General features: G+C 45.1%; 1 protein-coding gene across 7 annotated transcripts in view; it reads right to left on the minus strand.

Annotated features, from left to right (window-relative positions):
* The window catches only part of LOC125447480 (adhesion G protein-coupled receptor L1-like), a 518,001-nt gene that overhangs the window by 57,904 nt on the left and 436,171 nt on the right, over window positions 1-23,926 (minus strand). For 6 of the 7 annotated variants that reach the window (XM_059639848.1, XM_059639852.1, XM_059639851.1 and 3 more), the window contains exons 9-15: window positions 23,658-23,843; window positions 20,697-20,735; window positions 19,781-19,964; window positions 16,637-16,759; window positions 13,457-13,662; window positions 6,553-6,726; window positions 4,347-4,556 (exon numbers count right to left, since the gene is read on the minus strand). In XM_059639848.1, the coding sequence (XP_059495831.1) occupies window positions 4,347-4,556; window positions 6,553-6,726; window positions 13,457-13,662; window positions 16,637-16,759; window positions 19,781-19,964; window positions 20,697-20,735; window positions 23,658-23,843 (1,122 nt within the window). The remainder of the gene's footprint in view (window positions 1-4,346; window positions 4,557-6,552; window positions 6,727-13,456; window positions 13,663-16,636; window positions 16,760-19,780; window positions 19,965-20,696; window positions 20,736-23,657; window positions 23,844-23,926) is intronic. The other variant, XM_059639853.1, reaches the window with a different exon arrangement.

Consider the following 23,926-nt stretch of genomic DNA (forward strand, 5'->3'; position numbering starts at 1 on the left):
AGTGTTTGGAATTTCTGTCTTCAAAAGGCAGCAGATGCAGGGTCTTTAAATATTTTGAAGGCAGAGATAGATTCCTGATGACCAAGGGGATGAAAGCTCATCAGAGATGCAGGCATGTAGAGTTGAGGTTAAAATCAAATCAGCCACGATCACATTGGATAGTGGAGCATTGTCTGTGTAGTTCCTGCACTGGTTTCTCAGCCCAAACCTTGAAGTGACGGGTATAACATGACTACACAATTTTAAGAACAAACACTGTTTAGTGCAGCCCAACTTTCTGCATTGTTTTTAAAAATCTTTGGCCCTTTCTGAATGCGCAAAATCCAACACCCCACACTCTCCGATACTTAAATAGGCAAAAGGAGGTGGGCTTGGGTTGGGATCTGGAGTGCACTGTCTGAGAATGGGCTGGAGGTGGATCCAATCGAAGAGGGAATTGGGCAGTTATTTGTAGAGACGGAGACACAGAGATGGGGTTGGGGGAGAGAGACAGAGAGAGCGATGGGGTGGGGGGAGAGAGACAGAGAGAGCAGAGAGAGAGAGATGGAGCGGAGGGAGAGAGAGAGAGAGAGAGACAGACAGAGAGAGAGAGAGAGAAATTGCAGGACCATGGACATAACAAGACAGGGGAGGGGAAACTCAGTGAGCTGTTCCTTCAGACAGCAAGGATTGAGGCAACAGGCCGACCAGCCTCTTTCAGCATTGTCGCCAATCTCTAAGATGGAATGTCCATCTCTAACCATGAACTAAGATTCTAAAACATTTTCAGTTTTTAATGAAGCCCCCCAATATTGAAATGAGCCTGAAGAATGACCACGTCAGTGACACACCCCCGACAGTGGAATGTCTCCAGAGAAGAAGTTGGATTCTTCTGATGTTGGAGCTACGTTTTTGAAAGCATCCCCGCGCCCATGTAGAATTTATAACCTATGCACTTAATCTCTCTCTGGTAGATCCAGGCTTCTACAGTGAAATGCAATTCAAGTATGCTTAGGATAGACAGCTGTAGTGAGTAACTTGTCAACGTTAGTTTGATGCATCTTCCCGATCGATTGCACAGTTGAACATTTAGACGCGAGAACTCTTGATCTATCTGAATAGTGACAAGGCCTATTTGTTGGCAGCTTTTGCAAATCGGCCACCCCCAGACTGACATTTCTGCAGAACAAAGGGAGCTTCCATCACAAGTGTCAGAGGCACAGATGGCTGATGTTATTTTTAATACTGAGTTACCACGTTTAAAATCATATCAAAGCAAAAGATGTCATTGTTTTGCCGCAGATTTATTGCTGTAAGCAACGACGTGTGAAAGCAGCAGATTCCTGTGCATTTTCTGAGCTTAGCAACAGACAGATTTGACAAGACCCATCAGCAACCTCGGTCAGTACTGCTCAACACCAGGGAGCCAGTTTAGGAAGGATGCAACTGGAGCCAATCTTTACTCACCCTTATACTTATTTACAGAATGAAATGTGACAAGTGTACACCTCCCAACTCAAGCGCCTCAAAGTTTCAGTAAGCATCTCTTCATATGAGTTTAAGTAAAATGCCAATTAATATCCCGTATATACACATAATTAAACATATTTGATATACAATTAATGATGGCCGGGCCAGGCAAAGTGTCTGATATGATAATCTGTAATCGTCAAAACTGTCAAAGGTTTGCTGCTGAGTGCTGTGAGGGGAAACTCACGACATTTATGTTGATGCCACAGCAAACTGGAAGTTCATTCGCTACAACTAGTTGGCAATGACGTTTCGTGACTTCAAAGATTGATTTTAATGAACCTAGGCCCAAATAGATTGGTTTGGAGTGCTAGAAGTTTGGAGGAGGTGGAACGTTAGGGGTACTGCAAAGTCTTTGTTAGACCCCACTTAGACATGATGCAGTTATTTATGAATTTACGTAGAAACGTAGAAGATAGGAGCAGGAGGAGGCCAGTTAGCCCATTCGAGCCTGCTCTGCTATTCTTCATGATTATGGCTCATTGTTCAAATCAATAGCCTAATCTTGCTTTCTCCCTTGATCCGATTTGCCCCAAGTGCTATATCTAGCCGCCTCATGAATACATACAATGTTTTGGCATCAACCACTTCCTGTGGTAATGAATTCCACAGGCTCACTACTCTTTGGGTGAAGAAATGTCTCCTCATCTCTATCTTAAATCATCTACCTCGAATCCTCATACTGCGATCCCTGGCTTTGGAGACATTCACCATCAGGAACATCCACCCTGTATCTACCCTGTCCAGTCCTATTTTGCAACAGAAGGGATTCCAAATAAATATTTGGCATCTCAAAGGAGGAGTTCAAACTTCAGAGGTTCCTTCCTGTTTGCCTTGACCTGTCTCCAACAAAGCAGAATCTAACTGTCTCCCGTTATCGGTAAATGCCACTACTGCCACTGAAACCCCGACAATCCACAACTTAGCGGTTGATGTTAACTGTTAACTGAACAGCCAAAAAATACAGAGATAACAAGGTGCAGAGCTGGATGACCACAGCAGGCCAATCATCACAGGAACAGGAAGGCTGATGTTTTGGGCCTCGACCCTTCATCAGAAGTGGGAAAGGGGAAGGGGGTTCTGAAATAAATAGGGAGAGAGGGGAAGGTGGATAGGAGATGGGTAGAGGAGAAGATGGGTGGAGAGGAGACAGATAAGTCAAAGAGGCAGGGATGGAGCCAGTAAAGGTGAGTGTAGGTAGGGAGGTAGGGAGGCAGGGAGGAACCCCCACACCTCCTTCCTTAACCTCATCCCAGGCCCCAAGAAGACTTTCCTGCACATCTGCTAATGTGGTATACTGCATCCGCTGTACCCGTTGTGGCCTCCTCTACATTAGGGAAACCAAGTGGAGGCTTGGGGACCGCTTTGCAGAACACCTAAGCTTGGTTCGCAATAAACAACTGCACCTCCCAGTCGTGAACCATTTCAACTCACCCTCCCATTCCTCAGACGACATGTCCATCCTGGGCCTCCTGCAGTGCCACAATGCCACCTAAAGGTTGCAGAAACAGCAATTCATATTCCGCTTGGGAACCCTGCAGCCCAATGGTATCAATGTGGATTTCACAAGCTTCAAAATCTCCCCTCTCCCTACTGCATCCCAAAACCAGCCCAGCTCATCCCTGCCTCCCTAACCTGTCCTTCCTCTCACCTATCCCCTCTTCCCACCTCAAGCCGCACCCCCATTTCCTATCGACTAACCTCATGACAGTCCCTTGACCTGTCTGTCCTCCCTGGACTGAACTATTTCCTCCCTACCTCCCCACCTCCACTCACCTCTACAGGCTCCATCCCGGCCTCTTTGACTTGTCTATCTCCTCTCCACCTATCTTCTCCTCTGTCCATCTTCTATCCACCTCCCCCTCTCTCCCTATTTATTTCAGAATCGTCTATCCCTCCCCCATTTCTGATGAAGGTTCTAGGCCCAAAACGTCAGCCTTCCTACTCCTCTGATGCTGCTTGGCCTGCTGTGTTCATCCAGCTCCACACTTTGTTATCTCAGATTCTCCAGCATCTGCAGCTCCTATTATCTCTGAGATAAAAAATACAGCAGCCCTTTAAAACATTCATTCATGGGACATGGATGTTTCAGGCTGGGCCAGCGTTATTGCCCATCCCTAATTTTCCTGAGAAGATGGTGGTGACTTACAAGAGCAGGAAAGAAGTTGAAAAAACTGCAATGAGAAACTCACTTCCTGACTCTCCAAAGCGTGTCCCCAAATATACAAGCCACAAGTCAGCAGCATGGTGGAATACTTCACACTTGCTTGGATGGGTGCGGCTCTAACAACACTAAAGAAGCTTGACACCATTGAAGACAGGGCAGCCTGCTTTATTGGCACCACATCCACAAACATCCATTTCTTCCACCATTGACACTTAGCAGTAGCACAGTGTACCATCTATTTGATGCACTACAGTAACTCACCAAGGCTCCTTAAACAGCACTTTCCAAACCCGTGCCCTTGACCATGTAGAATGACAAGGGTAGCTGTGCATGGGAACACCATTGCTTGCAAGTTTTCCTTCAAGCCACCAAACTGCCGTTCTTTCACTATTGCTGGCTTAAAAATCCAAGACATCTCTCCCTAACACTACTGTGGTGTACCCACAACTTGGACTGCAGTAGTTCAAAAAAACCGCTCAGCACTGCCTTCATGAGTAACAGATATGGGCCAGCTAGCAATGCCCACATGCTGTACAAGAATAAAATAAAACCCCAACCCAAACTTTGCAAATGATCTTCAACCCTCCCTCAGGCCCTGTTGGTCACTTGTACCCTTGGAGCTGCTTCTACTCTTGCTCCCGACCCTGTTCCTGGAACTGACGGTACCCACCTGATACTGAGTTTTGTTGATACCGATGAGGAAGATGAGTTCTGCGATGAAGAGGTTGATGCAGAGGTTCTTGTGAATGGTGTTGCGGTCTGTCTGAATCCCTCGAAGGAAGCAAAATGTGGAGATACAGATGGTGAGGCAGACGAGGGAGATGACGATGCCCACCCAGGTGATAACAGATAGTAGCAACCTGTGCATGCGGTCTTCATACTAAGGGGAGAAAAGGGAACTCCGTGAAAGGAGGCACATAGTAACAAGCATGGCCCACGGAAACATCAAAAGTAATTGAGGACCTGGACATATTGAGTCAATCTAGACCTTTTTTCTACCCCAAGTGCCTAAAACAACTGTTCCCTTCAGCAATACACTAGGTGAGAGGGTTTATAAGATCCTGATCCAAACTAAGCCTCTAGTTCCCCCAACCCAGACGTGCCTGGTCCCACTGGTTCAGTACCATGATACCTGGCACCTTTAGCTTCTGGGCTAGTCAGTTCCCTTCAGACATTCCTGTTACTTCTCAAGTTCTGTACCTGTGTCATGTTGGCTCAGTACCACACTAAATGGCACACTAGGGCTCACTAGTTTAGAAGGTCAAATGGGAGCCTGACTGAAATGTAGACATTTGTGAAGGACTGGACAGACTAGATGGAGGGAGGATGTTTCCCTATTTGGGGAATCTAGAACCAAGGTTCGCAGTCTCAGAATGCAAGATGGATATTTTGGACTGAGATGAAGAAACAATCCTTCAGTCAGAGAGTGGTCAACCTGTGGAATTCTCTACCACGGAAGGCTGTGGAGGCCAGGTTACTGTGTTTATTCAAGAAAGAGACAATATATTTTTAGATTTTTAAAGGCATTAGGTGTGGGGAGAAAGTTAAAATATTGCTTGAAATAGAGGGTCACACACGATCACATTAAATAGCAGGGCAGGCTTGAAGGGCCAATTTCTGCTCCTAGTTTCTGCACACTTTTATATGCAAATAGTAGCCCAGAGCTATGGGTAGTGACTTGAACCTGGAGCCTTTGGCTCAGAGGCAGTGATACTACTCACAAGGCCTCCTTCTGTCCCCTTAAACCTGACATAATTTTGTGATAAATAATGAAAGGGCATAGAAAGTGACATATTAATTTCCAAATTTATAGAGTCATAGATTCATACAGCATGAAAACAGAAGCTTCATTCTAAGCATGTTCCCAAACTAATCTAGTCCTACCTGCTTGCATTTGGCCCATATCCCTCCAATCCTTTCCTATTTATGTACTTATCCAAATGTCTTTTAAATGTCGTAACTGTACCCACATCCACCACTTTGTCTGGAAGTTCATTCCACCACAAACCACTGTCTGTTTGTAAAAGTTGCCTATGCCCTTTCTAAATCCTTCTTCTCTCACCTTAAAAATATGCCCCGTAGTTTTGAATTCCCCCACCTTATTTCGTAACTTATTTTATTTCAAGTTGATTACTTAGAGTGAAACGGTACCTCTTGGTTCTAGATTTCCTCATGGGCGGAAACAATGTCTCAGCATCTGTTCTGCCTGCATTAGGGCTAACCTGCCAAGCTCTCTCTGAATCTTTGACATTTTAATAAGATCACTTCTCATTCTTCTGAGTTCCAATAAATATAGGCCCAACCCGCTCAAACTTTCCTTTTATAAAAGTTCCCTTATCATGGGAATTAATCTTTTTTGAACAACTTCCAGTGACCGAAACCGTACACAAAACTATGAGGGATAATATGGCAGAGGTCATGAGTTCAAGCCTTGACATGACTTGTTGTGATGTTGAATGCAATAAATCTGGGGATTTGTGAGACAGTACCAAGAGTGCCAACTGCTCAATTGCCAGAAAAACCCAACTGGTTCATTCCACGCCCTTTGACCCTACCACGTTTATCTGCCTGACATTCCGTGCAGTTGGATTTCAAAGGCTCTGACACTGCTCAGAATGGAAAGTTGCCTATTCCCCACAAACCACACACAACTGTGAACTGCGTTGCTGGATTAAGTTCCTGGAACTTCCTCTCTGACAGCATTGTGGGTCCTACCTACACTCTATGGACTACAGAGGTTCAAACTAAGTTTGCTACCAACTTCTCCAGGGCAATTAGGGACAGGCAATAAATGTTGGTCCAGCCAGTGACATCTGCATTGATGGTGAAATTATGACATGTAAAGGGAATGTTCATAATGTCACAGAGCCACTTACCAAAATCTCCTTGTGAGCCATCAGCACTGCAAAATTGGTAAGGTGGCTACAGGCACAGGCAGTGTGAGTTCTGTTACTTTCTATCAGACGACAACCTTGCGTTGACCAAAACCCCATCATGGTTCGTTCCGAGTAATTCCAGAATGAGCAGTTTGCACTGAAGTGGTTTTTTGACTGAAAGAGAAAAAATATCAACTGAATGCTGGGCAATACGAAGAAAAATGCAAAACATTTCAGTGTCCGTCAATGCCTTCTCCATTTACTCCATCCCATTGCTGTTCCCTCTTCTTATTCATTCTATCCCATAGAATTCCAGAGGTTCTTACCGCTTCTTATTCACTCCAATATAATTTCACAGGCTGTCTCCTCTTTCCATTAACTCCATACTATAGAATATCATAGCATGTTCCCGTCTCTATTCACTCCATACTGCAGAATCCCATACGCTGTTGCCCTTCCTGTGTTGGTGGGTCTGGGTGGGATGCTCTTCACAGGGAGGTGTGGACTTGATGGAAAAAATGTCCTACTTGCACACTGTAGGGATTCTATACTTCTTTCCACCTGATGCTATAGAATTCCATAGCTTGCGATCCCTACCCATTCACTCCACCCTACAGAGTACCATTGGCTTTCACACCCTTCCCAATCAGTATATTATATAGATTCTCAGCCTTAAACATCCTTGTTACTCATTCCAGTGTCAGTATTCATGGAAAATGTGCACATTGTGCATGTGGTCAACAAGGACTTACATTCCGATAGCACCTTTGACATAAAGAGATATCCCAAGATAGTTCATGGAAGCATTATAAATGAAATATGATGTTGAACTGTGTAAGGGGAGATTAGGTCAGAAAACCAGAAGCTTGGTCATCTGAAATGAGGAAAACAGTGTGTGTGTGTCTGTGTCTTTCTGTGCACGCGCGCACCTGTGTGTGTGTGTGTGTGTGTGTGTGTGTGTGTGTGTGTGTGTCTGTGTTTGGAAGGGGGTTGGGGGGCTGTGTGAGAGAGGTAAAGAGGAATGCCCGAGCTAGGGGCCTCAGGAAATTGAAGGTCCACAGTGTCCAGTGATAGAGTGATTGTGATTGGGATACAAAGGGACCAAAATTAGAGGACTGCAGATACCCTAGGGGGGTGTCGGAGATTATGAAGGGGATAAGGATTGGGATGATTTTGACAATGAGTTTCAAAATTAAACTTGCTGGATTGTGAGTTAACACAGGTCAGTAGGTACAGAGGTGTGAGAAGAGTGTATTTGCTGTGAGTTAAGACTTGGTGACAGGGTCATGATGGCCTCAAAGTCTGTGGGGGGTAGAATTAGATTAGATTAGATTCCCTACAGTGTGGAAGCAGGCCCTTTGGCCCCACAAGTCCACACCACCCCTTGGAGCATTCCATCCAGACCCATCCCCCTATGACCCACACCCCTGAACACTACGGACAATTTAGCACGGCCAATCCACCTAGCCTGCACATCTTTGGATTGTGGGAGGAAACTGGAGCACCCAGAGGAAACCCACGCAGACACGGGGAGAACGTGCAAACTCCACACAGACAGTTACCCGAGCCTGGAATCGAACCTGGGGCCCTAGCGCTGTGAGTGCTAACCACTGAGCCACCGTGCCGTCAAATACGTTGGAGACTAGCCAGGAGTGTGTTGGAATGATTGAGTCAAAAGGCAACAGAGTCTTCAATGAAGATTTCAGCAGCAGATGAGCTGAGCCAGGGGTGAATTTGGAGCATGACAAGAAGGTGGAAATAATCTGATTGACGATGGTGTGAATATGAGGTTGGAAATTCATCTCAGGATCAAATGTGGTACCAAGAAACAGAAGCATGGTAGCATAGCTGACATGGGAAAGTCCCGACAGTCGGGAGTTCAGTAACCAGTTAAATTGCTTCAGGGCTATGTTCCCTCTAAATTTGTTTCTTCCTGCAGGGACCGCTGAGGTATGTGGATGGCGTTGACTTCTGAAAAGCAGAAGTTGATGCTGGGTGCACAGACACTCAGTGGTTGTGTAATTTAGTGGAGACGCTGGTTGAGGAAGGATATTGGTCTCGAGCTCTCCTTCAAATGGCATCCATGAGATCTTTTGCAATTACCTGAATGGGGTAGAGGAGGGCCTCAGCTTATCAGAGCAGAGCATGAAACCTCCAACTATGCAGTGCTCCCTCTGAATGGCACTGATCTGTCAGCAAGGATCATTGAAACAAAGGCTGCAGTAAGGCTTGAACACACACCTTTCTGCTTCAGTGGTATGAATGCTATGAGTTGAGCTAAAGTAAAAACCTAGAAACGTTTGGGAAAATGTATGCTTGTGAGGGGTGAGTACTTCCATTATATTGTACCTGCTGGGAAATGTTAGAGTGCAAAACAGATTGACTGGGCAAAATGTGATTCAATTAGATTCATGTATATCACGATGGTGTAACTGATGATATGGCTCTGACATCCATAAGACAGAAGATGCCCACCTAAAATGAGCATGTGAAGATAGAGGTCTTAGACACTGCTCTAGAGGGCTGTATGCGAGAGCCTACAGTGTATGGATATAAATATGGGTGTTACAGTCTATAAGGAGTTGAAGGGCCTAACTCAGTGAGAACGTGTGGGCAGCCTTAGGTACAGGTTGTTGGCTTACTCGCCGAGCTGGATTGATTTTGTTTAGACGTTTCATCACCGTGCTAGGTAACACCACTGGTGAGGTCTCCGATGAAGCGATGTTGTTCTACTCCACTTGGAATTTATACTTACGCTGAATAGTGTCATTTCCGGCTTTGTTCTGTATGCGTTTGTATATGGGGTCCAATTCTATATGTTTGTTGATTGCATTATGGGTTGAGAACCATGCCTCTAGGAATTCCTGTGTGTGTTTGGGTGAGCTACTATGGTTACGTTATCCCAGTTAAACTGATGGCCTTCACTGCCCAAGCGTACTGATATTTGGGGAAGTTCGTCACATCGTTTTGCTACTAGCTGATGTTCGTGTATTCTGATGGCTAGTTTCCCTCCTGTCTGTCCGAAGTCATGCTTGTAGGAGTCGTTGCATTGTATTTTGTAAATTGCATTGGTGCTGCATGTTGTGGGAATGGGATCTTTATTCCTTGCGAGTGTTTGTTGTAGCGTGGCTGTGGGCTTGTGTACTACCATGATTCGTAGTGGTTGTAGGAGTCTTGCTGTCAGTTCTGATATGTTCTTGACATAGGGCAGTATGGCCAGTGTGTTAGGGCATACTGTGTCCTATTGTTGTTGTCTATTTAGTAGGCACCTGCAAGTGAAGTTTTGGGGATATCTGTTCATAACAAAGATTTTGTATAGATGCTCTTCCTCTTTCCTGCGTAGTTCTGGCATGTTGCAGTCAGTGCTGGCCCGTTTAAACAGTGTCATAGCACAGCACTGTTTGTGAACTATAACTGAACTATAACCATAAAGATGCAAACAGAACAGACTTTGAGGCCGTCCCGGAAACTATATTACAGACTCACGGATGAAACACAACAAGCCATCCGACAAACTATAATCCCCACATTAAGCCAAAGGAATGAATGGGTCACCCTGAACATATCAGAGAGAAAAGCACTAGAAAAACTCAAGAAAGACAACAACATTATAATCCCACCAGTGAACAAAGGGGGCATGACCGGCACTATGAACAAATTTGTTGAGAAAGCACAGGCACTGCTTGCAGATACAAACACTTACCAACAGGTAGCTATAGACCCAACACCGCAGCGAGGTCATAAGATCACCCAAATACTCAAGAGACTGAAGGGATACAGGACAGATAACCAAGACAGGCTACATGAGAATGAAACCAGAAGGCATGAACACTGCACACTCCACCACTCCCACACCATCACTCCCCACCCCCGACCCGCCCAACTTCTACGGACTTCCTAAAGTACACAAAGCAGACATGCCCTTCAGACCCATTGTTTCCCGACCAGGCACACCTTCACACAGACTGGCCAAAGACCTAGTCAACAGATCATGCCATTCCATCCACGCAACCCTAGAATTCCTCAATACCCTTAACATAAAAATCAGCGATGATGAGATTACAGTATCTTTTGATGTCACAGCATTATCCACATCAACTGACAACCCACTAGCCAAAGAAACACTGGCCACATCACTAGAGGAAGCTGGAATGCAGACCAGCAGCTCCATCAGCAATGGCAACATACTCAAACTACTAGACTTGTGTCTCATCACACTTCGTCTTTAATAGTCGAGTAGGCAAACAGATCAATGGCACACCCATGGCGTCACCCGTTTCAGGACTCATTGCAGAGGCAGTCATGCAAAGACTGGAATACACTACCCTCCCTCTTATTCAACCTAAACTGCGGATCCTGTACGTGGGGTGACACATTTGACATCATTAAGCGCACCCAACTAGAAGAGACCCACTACTTCATCCACAACGTATTCACCAGGATTAAATTCACGGAGAAGAGAACAACAATTAGCTTCTGTTTCTGGACTTCAGGGTTGAAATTATGACCGACGGAGAGTTCTAAACCTCGATATACAGGAAAGCAACCCACACTGACCCAATCCTCAACTTCCACAGCAACCACCCCAGCATCCAAAAACAAACCTGTGGTAGGATACTATTTAAATGGGCCACCACTCGGTGCAACGTGCCAGAACTACCCAGGAAAGAGGAAGAGTTCCGATACGAAATCTTTGCTATGAACGGACATCCCCACAACTTCATCCAAATGTGCCTGCTAAATAGATAACACGAATGTCCTAACACACTGCCCATACTGCCCTACTTCAAGAACATATCAGAACTGTCAATGAGACTCCTACAACCACTAGGGATCATGGTAGCACACAAACCCTCAGCCACATTATGGCCAACGCTCGCAAGGATTAAAGACCCTATTCCCACAACGTGCAGAACCAATGTAGTTTACAAAATAGCATGCAGCGACTGCCACAAGCATTACATTGGACTGACAGAAGGAAACTAGTCATCATGAACACCAGCTAGCAGCAAAATGGCACACAAACTTTCCCTCATATCAGCAAATTTGGACAATGAAGGCCATCAGTTTAACCGGGACACTGCCACCATTGTAGCCTACCCAAACAGACACACACAGGATTTCATACAGGCATGGTTCTCAACCCACAATGCAATCAACAAACATATAGAATTAGACCCCATATACAAACCCACACAGAACAAAACCGGAAATGACACAATTCACTATAACAGATTGTACAGTATAAATTCCAAGCGGAGTAGAACAACGTCGCTTCATCAGAGGCCTCAAAGATGATGTTATCCAGCATGGTGATGAAACATCTGAACCAAAACAAGCCAGTTCAGCGAGCAAGTCAACAACCTCACCCACAACACAAGCTGCAAAATCTTTGCAAAAACCCTAAGCCTCAGGGACAGTGTACGTACAGACACCCACAGCTCAAGATACTCCAGACCAGTATCTCAAAGTACAGGTTGCAGGATTTGCTGAAAGCATGAAATAATGTAGAAAGTGTCTTGGCTAATGCATTAATTCAGAACAAGGTACCAATAGGTTAGTGCAAGTGTTATCTTGTAAACCAGACAGGGCATAGCTTGGCATGCAGGAAGGAAAAAGTTTACATTTTCTTTATTCATTCTTGGGATGAGGGTGTCACTGACTGGGCAGCATTTACTGCCCATCCCTAATTACCCAGAGGGCAGTTCAGAGTCAAGCACATTGCTGTGGATCTGGAGTGACATGTAGGCCAGACCAGGTAAGGATGGCAGTTTCCTTCCCAAAGGAACACTACCAAACCGGATGGGTTTTTCCTTGAAATTCAGCAATGGGCTCTCGATCGTCTTAAGATTCTTAATTCCAGATATTTTATTAAATTCAAATTCCACCATCTGCCATGGCAGGATTCAAACGTGGTTCTCCAGAAGGTTATCTGGGTCTCTAGATTAACATTCCAGGGATAATACCACTAGGCCGTTGCCTCCCTTATTAACAGAGTGTGTTTCATTCATTCATGAGATGTGTGCATCACTGGCTGAGGCATAATTTATTGCCTGTCCCTAACTCCTCTTGGGAAGGTAACGGAAGCTGTATTCTTGAACTGCTGCAGTTCAGTTAGTGTAGGGACACCTCCAGTGCTATTTGGCAGGGGGAAGAGTTCCAGGGTTTTGGCCCAGAGATTCTGAAGAAAATCACTTCACCAGCAATGCTCAGTAGTGGCAGAATGTCATATACAAGATGCGCCGCAGAAATTCATCAAAGCTCCTTTCACCTTCAAAATGCACGATCATTACCAGAAAAGGAATCGTATACATGGGATCGCCACGATTGGCAAGTTCCCCTCCAAGCCTCACACCATTCTGATTTGGAAATATATCACAGTTCCTTCAGTATCACTGGGAATGGTCTGTAGTGGTTTAAGAAGGGAGCTCTGCACTGCCTCATGAAGTGGCAATTAGGGAATAAACACAGGAACACAGAAACCAGAAGCAGGAATAGGCCAGCTGGGCCCTTTCAGCCTGTTCTGCCAATTAATATGAACATGGCTGATCATCTGACTCAGTAACCTGTTCCCACTTTCTCCCCATTTCCTTCGATCCCTTTAGCCATGAGAACTATATCTAACTCCTTCTTGAAAACATACAATGTCTTGGCCTCAACTGCTTTCTGTTGCTGTGAATTCCACGGCTCACTGTTCTCTGGGTGAAGAAATGTCTTTTCGTCTTGGTCCTAAATAGCTGTCCCATATTTTTATGAGACTATAAACACTGGTCTTGTCAGTAACACCCACATCCTGACAGAGGGTGCTGAAGAAATCTGGTGGAGTGTATAGGTGGCTGACACAAGTGCCACTATACCCCTAACTGGTCTAGTCTGTCCCCTGGTGATCGTCCATGATACCTACATCAAGGTGCTGCAGGGTGAAGATCACTGGCTCAGTGAGGAAGACCCGGCTTGACTCCTTGTTGATGGAAGCAGCGATGATCTGAGAGTTGACGACGATGGAAGTGCTCTGGCTACTGATGTCTGTGCCCATTCTCACCATGGCATTTTCTGTTGATAGAAACTGGCCCAGGTTGTTGTACAGGATTAACACCACCTTCACAACACCTGCAGGAAACAACAGCAGGTCGCAGTGAGTCCTAAATGGTTCAATGAGACTTGATAAGCTTTCACAACTGTTTGCTAAATCCCTTCTTTACCCAGTAGATGTCTCCCCAAACCATTTACTGTCCCCCCTCCCAGGGAATGTAAATGTGCTTCAGCCATGTTTTCACTCTTTGTAGAAAGTAGAACAGGCCATTCAGCCCTTCAAACTTATTCTGCCAGTTCTGTCCAAAGATTAAGGTTGAGGAGGTGACCATTTTGGCCTTCTAGAATGGTGCAAGGTTATACTTGAGTGAGTACATGTAGAATTTTTCCCTTCACGGGGGAAGGCAGGACGAGAGGCTATCACAATAAGCTGCTCATCAAAAAAATCCAGTAGGGAGTTCGGAAATAAATGTTGCTATCCAGAGATTTACCATGGAGGTTGCAGCTGCAGGGGCGTTCAAATGAAGAGTCTCAATGCATGATGGATAAGCGCGAGAGGGAAACTGTCAGAGAGGGCTATTTTGGCAGAATTAGATGATGACACTTGGTAAGAAGTATCAATGGTACATAACACTAGCAAGTACTGGTTGTGCCGAAGGGCCTGTTTCCGTGTCGCGTATCCCACTTAAGTTAGTGTGAATCAATTAGATCGTGGCTGATCTGTTCCATGGTTCCCTTAACCTGTCACTGTACCCACATTCCTTGATACTCATCAAGGATCTCTCTTTTTTGGTCTTGAAATCTGTCATTCATCATCCTCCATCACTTCTCCCCACCTGCCCTCAATCCCGTCACCCAACTGCGGTCCCAACAGACTTTTTGGGGCATTTTCTACATTTCAATGGGCTTTGTATGAAGAATTGCTTTCAGACAACACTTCAGCACTGTTGTCAAGGTGATGACTTCTTGTACTGAACAGCATCCCTACTCTGGGAAATCGTTCTTCTCTGTTTAATTTATCAAATGCCTTTACAACCTTAAATGCACCAATTAGATCATTTCTCAATAACCTGTACTCGAGGTAACATGCCCAAATTTCAGCAATGGAGGCCTCTTACCCCCTGTGTCATTAGGCTGTCTACCTCTCAATTTAACTTCCTCATGGAGTTCAAGTCACAACCTGCTCTTGTGACCACCTGGGGCCAATCAATACTTGGGGCTGCTTCAAACTGGGACCATGAGCTGCCTATTACCATGACCATCAGTTACTAGTACCAAGTACTACCCACTTTCTTGACTACCCATTTTCAGAATGTGGGACTTTCTGTTACTAGGGCCAAGGACTGCTCATTGCCACGATGATCACCAACTGGGGCCAAAGATTGCTATTCACACCACTGACTGTTGTCATGACTGCACCGTTAGGGCTGCCCATTGGCTAGAATCTAGGTTGCTAGGGCCAACTGTTGCCAGGACCTGGGACTACCCGTTGCCAGTCAATGGGATTTCCTGATGCTTGGCTCCATGTTTCACTTGCTGCTCTGTGAGGGTTTGTGGTGAGAGAATTAGTGATTGCAGGTCTCAGTTCATAGCTGCATAATCATTGTGTTTGACTATATTAAGAACAAACAGAAAATTGAGGGTATTTTCAGGCAAATGGCAGAGACAGGATTTAATGCCCAAGCCAGAAAGATTTGAGACTGGGCTCAGGGTGGGGTTATGGAAAGTAAAGAGAAGGTTCTCTCAGTCTCCTTTTTAACAATTGGATAACAGTCTCAAAGTCAGATGGGTCTTTGAAAGGAGGAGGAATCCCACTTGGATAAGCAGATCAAACTTGATAGTTTTTATATTCTTTTATGGGATGTGGGCATCACTGGCAAGGCCAGCATTCATTGCCCATCCCTCACCGCCCTGAATTGAGTGGTGTGAGGGGGATTTCAGAGGATAGCTAAATGTCAACCACATTGCTTGCATGATCTGCAGTCACATCTACAGGTAGTTCTGCTGTAATGTGTGTTTTGCTAACGTGAATTGGCTGTAACACGATTGTCGAATGGTGGATGTTGTCCGGAGAACGTGAACTTTCTGCTGTACAGGTATAGTGATATTCTATGGCGATTTCATATAATGCAATTTTCTATGGTGATTTTCTACAGCGTGAGGGTCACACAAGAATGTGACTATCACATTATAGGGGAACTGCCTGTAGGTCAGATTGGGTGGCATACTTCCTTAAAGTACATGAGTGAATCAGATGAACTTTTATGACAATTGTCAAAAGCTGTCATTGTTCCCAGATTAGCTTTCAATTCCAGATTTCAAAGAAACAGCTAAATTCCACCAGCTGCCTTGGTGGGATTTGAGACCATGCTTCCCCAGAGCATTAAAATAAAACAAACAACTGTGGATGCTACGTTAACTCTGGCTTCTCCTCACAGATGCTGCTGAGTTTTGCCAGCAATTTCTGTTTTCGTTGCAGATCTCCAGAGCATTAGCTTGCATCTCTTGCTGTCACCACTGCACAAACAACTTTCCCAAATACAGTGGGTGCCTATCCTTCGTACAGAGGTTCTTGCTTTGGGAACAAGATAATACAGTGTGGAAGATAATACACTGATGAAGGGTCTAGGCCCGAAACGTCAGCTTTTGTGCTCCTGAGATGCTGCTTGGCCTGCTGTGTTCATCCAGCCTCACATTTTATTATCTTGGAATTCTCCAGCATCTGCAGTTCCCATTATCTCTAATACAGTGTGGAGCTGGAGGAACACAGGAGGCCAGGCAGCATCAGAGGAGCAGGAAAGCTGATGTTTCAGGTCGCGACCCTTTCTGAAGAAACGTCAGCCTTCCTGCTCCTCTGATGCTGCCTGGCCTGCTTTATTCCTCCAGCTCCACACTGTGTTAACTCTGACTCCAGGAGCAGCAGTTCTTACTATCACTTGCTTTGGGAACAGTTTTGGGGAGGTGGTGCATGTTGTGAACCTGAATGGTGCTCACTCAGTCAATACATTTCAGAAGCGCAGGAGTTAATTGTCTGCATTGTGTTCACACTTACCATTACGGCTGTTCTGTTTGATGGTGTTTGGCGAGATCTGGATAAAGCTTTCTGTCAGATAGCCATTTGGAAATGTCAGCTCCTTCACCTGTTCTTCAGTGTTGAGCACGCAGACTTCAAACACTGTTGGAGCGAGATAGATAGACAGACAGAAACAGAGCCGGGATTGAAAGGAGAAGGGAGAGAGGGTTGAGTGAGTGAAACGAGAAGCATTAGTTTGGAGGATGAGGTAAGCAGAGAGGAAAGGGGCATGAGGAAGGTAGAGAGAGGGAGAGGAGAGGAGAGGAAGTGGAGCAAGGGAAATGGAGAGAGTGAGAAGGTGAGATAGAGAGGGAGATGGAGAGAGGAGAGGAGAGCGAGGTATGGAAAGAAAAGGAGAGAGGAAAACACAGTGGGGTGGGGAAGGGGAATAGAACAAATATGGAGGAGGGAGAGGTGGAATGGAAAAAAAGGGAGAGAAAGAGGGGGGTAGAGGTGAGAGGAAAGAAGGAGAGGGGAGAGGAGAAGAGAGCAGAAGTCAGGAATGGGAGAAGGAAAGAAAAATTTGAAATGCAATAAGAGGATATGAAAGAGCAAGACAGCATTTTTGAGAGATACGATCAGTTGAAACATATAATGAAACACACAGGAGACATGGTTGATGCATAACAAGGAAAAACAGCGGAAGAGTGAGCACCAGTATCCCAACAAAGAGGACAACGGGCAGGAACACAGAAAACAAAAGTAGTACAAAGTGAAGGGACAGATAAATCAAAAGAACCAAATGAGGAAACGGGACAGAGGAAAAAATAGTAAGACAGAAACAGGTATACAGTGTCAGATAAACAGGAGGAAAGAAAAACATGTTTGCGGTTAGCGCTGATGTGGTATTCTTTGGAAAGAGGGCTAGGTTTCTCATTTCCCCTATGAATGCACAGAGGGTAATTCAAGTCCAAAACAGCCTTCTGATCTCAGGCCGTGGCACTAGATTAGTCGGAGCCCAGGCAGGATGGGATGTGCAAGTCGGGTCTGTGGTGAATGGAGGTAAATCAGTCTACAGATGGTGGGACAGGATGCTGCGTGTGATGTACATGGAGGGACATGGGGTTCGTTTGGCAGGAAAGGTGTTCTCTCTGACAATAACCAGATCTCTTCATGACAAAGAGAAGCAGCACATGTAACAGGAAGAAAGTTTGATGCCTCATAGAAAACATATACTTTGTGCAAGACTTCCAACATGTTAAATGATTTCCTGTGCTGTTACTCACAACGTCAACGGATTAGTTTAGGGGAACGAGGTTGTTGACTTGCTTGCTGAGCTGGCTTGTTTTTGTTCAGATGTTTCATCACTATGCCAGGTGACATTATCAGTGGAGCCTTCGAAGAAGCGATGTTATTCTACTCCGCTTGGAAATTTCACTGTCCAGTCCGGGATGGTGAGTACTGTCATTTCTGGTTTTGTTCTGTATGGGTTTGTGCAGGGTGTCCAATTCTACATGCTTGTTGATTGAAGTGGGTGGAGAACCATGCCTCTCGGAATTCCTCTGCGTGTTCGGCTTGGGTAACTATGGTTACTTTGTCCCAGTTAAATTAATGGCCTTCATTGTCTGAATGTGCCAATATGAAGGAGAGTTCATCGTGCTGTTTTGCTGCTAGCTGATGTTCATGTATTCTGATGGCTAGTTTCCTTCCTGTCTGTTTGATGTAATATCTGTGGCAGTCATTGTATGGTATTTTGTAACCCACGTTCATTCTGTATGTTGTGGGAATGGGGTCTTTAATCCTTGTGAGAGTTTGTCGTAGACTGGCTGCAAGTTTGTGTGCTACCATGATTCCTAGTGGTGTTAGGAGTCTTGTTGTCAGTCCAGATATGTTCTTGATGTAGGGCAGTGTGGCCAGTGTGTTAGGGCACACTGTGTCCTATTGTTGTCTTCTGTTTTGTAGGCATCTGTGGATGAAGTTTAAAGTGAGGATCTTGTATAAGTGTTCTTCCTCTTTCCCGCTTGGTTCTGGAGTGTTGCAGTGAGTGGTGGCCTGTTTAAATAGTGTCCTAATGCAGCTTTGATTGTGGACGTTGGGGAGGTTGCTGTGGAAGTTCAGGATTTGATCTGCTGCTTTTCTGTATACAGTACATATTGGTGCATTCAGACAGTGAAGGCCATCAGTTTAACTGGGACAAAGTAATGATAGTAGCCCAAGCCAAACATAGACACACATGGGAATTCCTACAGGCATGGTCCTCCACCTAAACTTCAACCAACAAACATACAGAATTGGTCCCCATCTACAAACCCATACAGATCAAAACTAGACATGGCAGTATTCACCATAACAGACTGGACAGTATAAATTCCAAGTGAAGTAGAATAACATCATTTCTTCAGAGGTTCCACTGATGATGTTACCTAGAATGGTGACGACATGTCTGAACAAAAACAAGCCAGCTCGGCGAACAAGTCCACAACCCGAACTGCAGATCTTCGCCAAAACTTTAACGTTTAGGGGAACATATAAAGGTGGGTTTTGAAAGATTAAGAATCACACCCTGAGGACAATGGCTTTGGGGTTTTGCTGGATTAAACTTTGAGGTGGGACGCAGATTGAGATGCAGTGGTTGTATTGAGGCATTTGGGTTGGACCGAGATAGCTCAGTGTTCAGAGAGAAGAGGAGGAAGACAGTGGAATTGCAATGAGAATGCCAAGAAATTTAAAATGGACAAAACAGAGACTTTGTCATGCTGGTCATATCTGCTCTCTCATTAGAAAGAAACTAGTGGTGGTGTTTAAACTGAGGGTTAACCACACTTCCAGAAAGGGGGCAGGTTGAGAAGGAGAGCCCTTCAGGGTAAACTCAGCTGGTAGGGGAATTGAACCTTCTGCTGGCATCACTCTGAATCACAAACCAGCTATCCAGCCAACTGAGCTAAACCAACAACAGGTGAGCAGCATAACAAAAAGGTGTTGTGGAGTGGGAAGCAGTAACATATTGGAGTCAGATGTTTGGAAATCTCAACAACAGATGCTGGATCAGGTATTAGTTTTAAACCTGTGATCTACACTTTTTGTTTTTATTAAGCAAAGGCAGGAAAGGATATGGGCCAAAGGCAGGCATATGGAGTTAGGCCAGAACAGCTACATTTAACTGACCCCCCCATCAATGCTCACCGACATTCTGAGTGGTGGTGTTGACTTGAGCCGGCACTTTGAGGTTGTCTGCCAGTAGGAAGGCCCCCTCTTCCAAGATGTCCAACAACATGGTTGCTGTGTGAACCTGCTCCGTGGTGTTCATATCTTTCCATGATTCCAGAGCCTCTGGTCTCAGAAGGTTATCGACGGTTTGTACAACAGCCTGTAAGTAAATCACATCTGTATCAAGATCAATGGCTTTAGGCTCGAGTTGCCAACCTCTCCAGGATTGCTCCGGAGTCTCCAGTAATAAGTGAACCATCTCTGGGATGTGATGGAAAGCACAGTCTATCACCATAGAGAACACCCCAGCCCAGAAGTCCCAACGTCTGGCCTGCCAGCCTAGATTAGACCCACCACTGACACACAGTGTGTACCAGCTACAAGAGACACTGCAACAACTCGCCCAGGCTGCTTTGGCAGCATCTTCCAAATGCATGACCATCACCATCCAAGAGGGCAGGAGGAGGAGGTACAAGGGAACACCACCATCACAAGTTTCCTTTCAATCCTCACTGTCCGGACTTGGAAATATTTCACTGTTCCCTCAGTTTTGCTGGGTCAAAATCCTGCAGCTTCCTCCCTAACAGCCACACACTGTGGGTGACCATAAATCCACAGGAGTACAATGGTTCACCTTCTTGTGGGAATCTGGGGAATGAGTAACAGTGTGGCATACATTCCATGGAAGAGTAAAGAAAAAATGCCAGTGGGTCTGTATGCCACCACCTGATGATTCTCAGGGGCAGTGCTCCCAGCTGGGGTGTGGGAGTGAATTAAAGAGGATAGGAAGGATGTTGTGTTGGGAAGGTAAAAGAGGTTACATGTAAATATCAAGCAACTGTGCAAAATCCATGAATCCAACCCCAATACGTTCACAGAAACACTCACGTACCTCTATGTACATTCTGCAGGTCCTTTCCCGTTTCTGTATCTGTGCCCATTGGGGGAGAGAGAGGAAAACATAACATTTGTCACACATTCTCCAAAACTGTCACGTGCAGAGGAAGTCCCACTGCTGTGAACCAACTTCCCTGCTCTTCTTATTTGCTGACGTCCTGAGCTCTTGTTTGCTCCACAGAGTTGTGTGAGGGTGTGTGTGTGTGTATGTATGTGTGTATGTGTCATGGTGAACAATCACCAGGGACAGGAGGGGGTCAGGTAGGGTCTTCAACCCAAACCCCAATATCCCACTTCACTCTTTCACCCTGGCCAAACAAACAACAAAGACTGATTAACCTCAGCCTTGGGAACTGTCATGTTCTCAGCCTTACAGGAAAGAAGACTTCCCAAGTTTCTTTGAGAAAATGTGTTTCCCGCATGTGTTCCTGAATAGCCTAGCTCTAATTTTTAGATTATTCCCACTTGTTTAGGACTTTCTCCACTGCCCCTTATCCAAGCAGAAGGAATAGATTATCGTTCCCCTGAAATATTTGGAAATGAATACCTTGATATTGCTGAACCTCCATTCTGAGTTATTCAGGGTCGAACCAATATTTCCTATTTGCAAGTTGTATATGGATTTTCCCAGTGGGTCACTATAGTCACTTCAGATGTGATCAGATATCCCTGTAATCTTCTGTATTCCAGTGAATACACAACCTCTGACCACTCTGATTGAACCTAAACCCTAACCCTCAGCACCATCCTGATAAATCTGGGTTGCATTTCCTCACAAGTTGATAAGGCCTTCAGTGGTGGAAACTGGGTGTAGTGGTCTAGATGGGTCAAAGCTCAGCTCTTCAGCATTTGAAAACTAACTTCCTAACCTCTATGCATTATAGTCCCCTTGCAATAAAGGTCAAAATGCCAGAAGCTTTCCCAATTTCTTTCCATTCCAGTCTCCACAAGATTTAAGATCCCTCAAATTTCATTCTGCTTCTTGCATTTTCAACCTTAAAAACATACCCTTTGGTCCCAAGTGATGACCTCATGCCTACTGACACTTAAATCCATTTGGTGTTGTTTTGCTCATTTCATTCCTCCTCCACACTGTCAACCTTTTCTCTCCAATTGCTCTTCACTGTGCAAATAAATCCTTCCATTAAATGCTCTATATTAATACAGAATCTTTGCTCCTGCTATTTCTGGAGCTTGTTCAAAAGGCATTCTTTCAGCTGACACCCACCTCCCACCACACAAGCTGTGCAAGAAACATTCACATACTGTGATTGTAAATCTTAAAAACTGCTGCCGTGAATCCAGTTTCCAAGATTAATATAGTACTCAGAGATAATGGGAACTGCAGAGGCTGGAGAATCCGAGATAACAAAGTGTGAAGCTGGATGAACACAGCAGGCCAAGCAGCATCTCAGGAGCACAAAAGCTGGCATTTCGGGCCTAGACCCTTCATCAGAAAAGACCCTTTTTTGATCAAGGGTCTAGGCCCGAAATGTCAGCTTTTGTGCTCCTAAGATGCTGCTTGGCCTGCTGTGTTCATCCAGCTCCATACTTTGTTATCCAAGATGAATATATATTCCCCATCCAGCTACAGCTGCTGGCCTTCTCTTTTCCCTCTGGTTGCTTCAACATTTTGTCCATGCAGTGAATAGGAATGAGTGGGTGAGGGTGAGGCTGGGAGTCGATGTTTGGAGTGTCTGTCCAGTCTGTATTCTTCCTTTCTCTTTCTCTGTGAGCTGCATTACTTCTGTCTCTTTCTCATCTACATTATCAGACCGGAGTGAGAAAGAGAATGTTCTCTCTGCTCTACCTTTGCTCCAATCTTCATTCCGTCTCTCTTTGCAGTTCATTCTCCTTCTTTCTCCACTCTCTCTTTCCTCCTTCCCAGTTTGCATTTACTCTTTGCTCTGCATTGTTTCGCCCCAGGTTGAACTCTCTCTCTCTCTCTCCACTCTGCATTCACTCCTTTGCAGCTCTGCATTCCCCGTCTCTTTCTCTACTTAGCATTCTTTTTCTCTCCACTGTATTACCTTCTTCTCATTTTCTCTCTCTTTCTCTCACCACTCTGCAGTTTGCTCTGCTCTGTATTCACTTCCTTACAGCTGTGCATTCTCTTTTTCTCCAATTTTGATTTGCTCCCTTTCAGCTCTACTTTCTCTCTTTTTTTCTGCTCTCACATGTCTTCTCTCCACTCTTTCTCGGTGATATATTTTGTTTTTCTCTCCACTCTGCGTTCTATCTTTGCTCTACATTCTCTCCCTCTGTTCTAATATTTTCTCCCTCTGCATTCTCTTTCTCTCATTTTCCTCACTCTGTATTCTCTTTGTCTTTTTCTCACCATCCTGCATTTGACTCACTGCTCTGCATTCAGTCCCTTTAAGCTCTGCATTCTTTCCATATTTCTTTTTGCTCAGCAAGCTCTTTCTCTCCTGCTTCCCATTCTACATTCTCCTCTCTGCTCTGAATTCTCTTCACTCCATCATATTCACTTCCTCTCTTTCTCCTCTCTCTCTCTGCATTGTACTCTCTTTCTCTTTTTCCCACCACCCTGCATTTTGTCTCTCCACTCTGGATTCACTCCCTTTCAACTCTGAATTCTCTCTCTTTCTGTTTTGCACACTCCCTCTCTCCATTCTATTCTTTCTCTACGCTATATTGTCTTTTTTGCTTTCCACTCTGCATTCTCTTGCTCTCTGCTCTGCATTCTCTCATTCTTTACTGCATATTCTTTCTCTTTTGCTGCTCTGTTCACTCTCTGTCTGGTTTGAATTCTCTATCCCTTACTCCTCACTCTGCATTCTCTGTCACACTCTTCTCTCTACTGACTCTGTGCTCTGCTTTCTTTATCTCTCCACTCTGCAGTCACCCACTTCTCCCTCTCTGAACTGTGGATCTTGTGGATGCTAACTGTACCCTATAAACAGATGCAATCCACATGAAGGAAAATGGTGCGAACCTTGTTGTAACTGCGTCCTGCTGACTCCTTGTCACTGGGTCTCAGAGCCTGCAGCTGGGCGTCGAGAATATCCAGTAATTGCTCCATCAGTTTGACAGAGGAGCTGACATCGCCAGCATAAATCGGGCCTCTGGTGTGCCGGGCCAGCTCATTCGCAATGTTAGCTGCATTCTCTCCACTCTTAATCTGTTGAAGCAAGGTCCAAATGATGCACAATCAGCACCAGAAAATCCCAGGGGAACGAAAATACCGGTCCAATGTGCTGGGTG

Source organism: Stegostoma tigrinum, chromosome 35, assembly GCF_030684315.1.
Source record: "Stegostoma tigrinum isolate sSteTig4 chromosome 35, sSteTig4.hap1, whole genome shotgun sequence".
Taxonomy (NCBI): domain Eukaryota; kingdom Metazoa; phylum Chordata; class Chondrichthyes; order Orectolobiformes; family Stegostomatidae; genus Stegostoma; species Stegostoma tigrinum.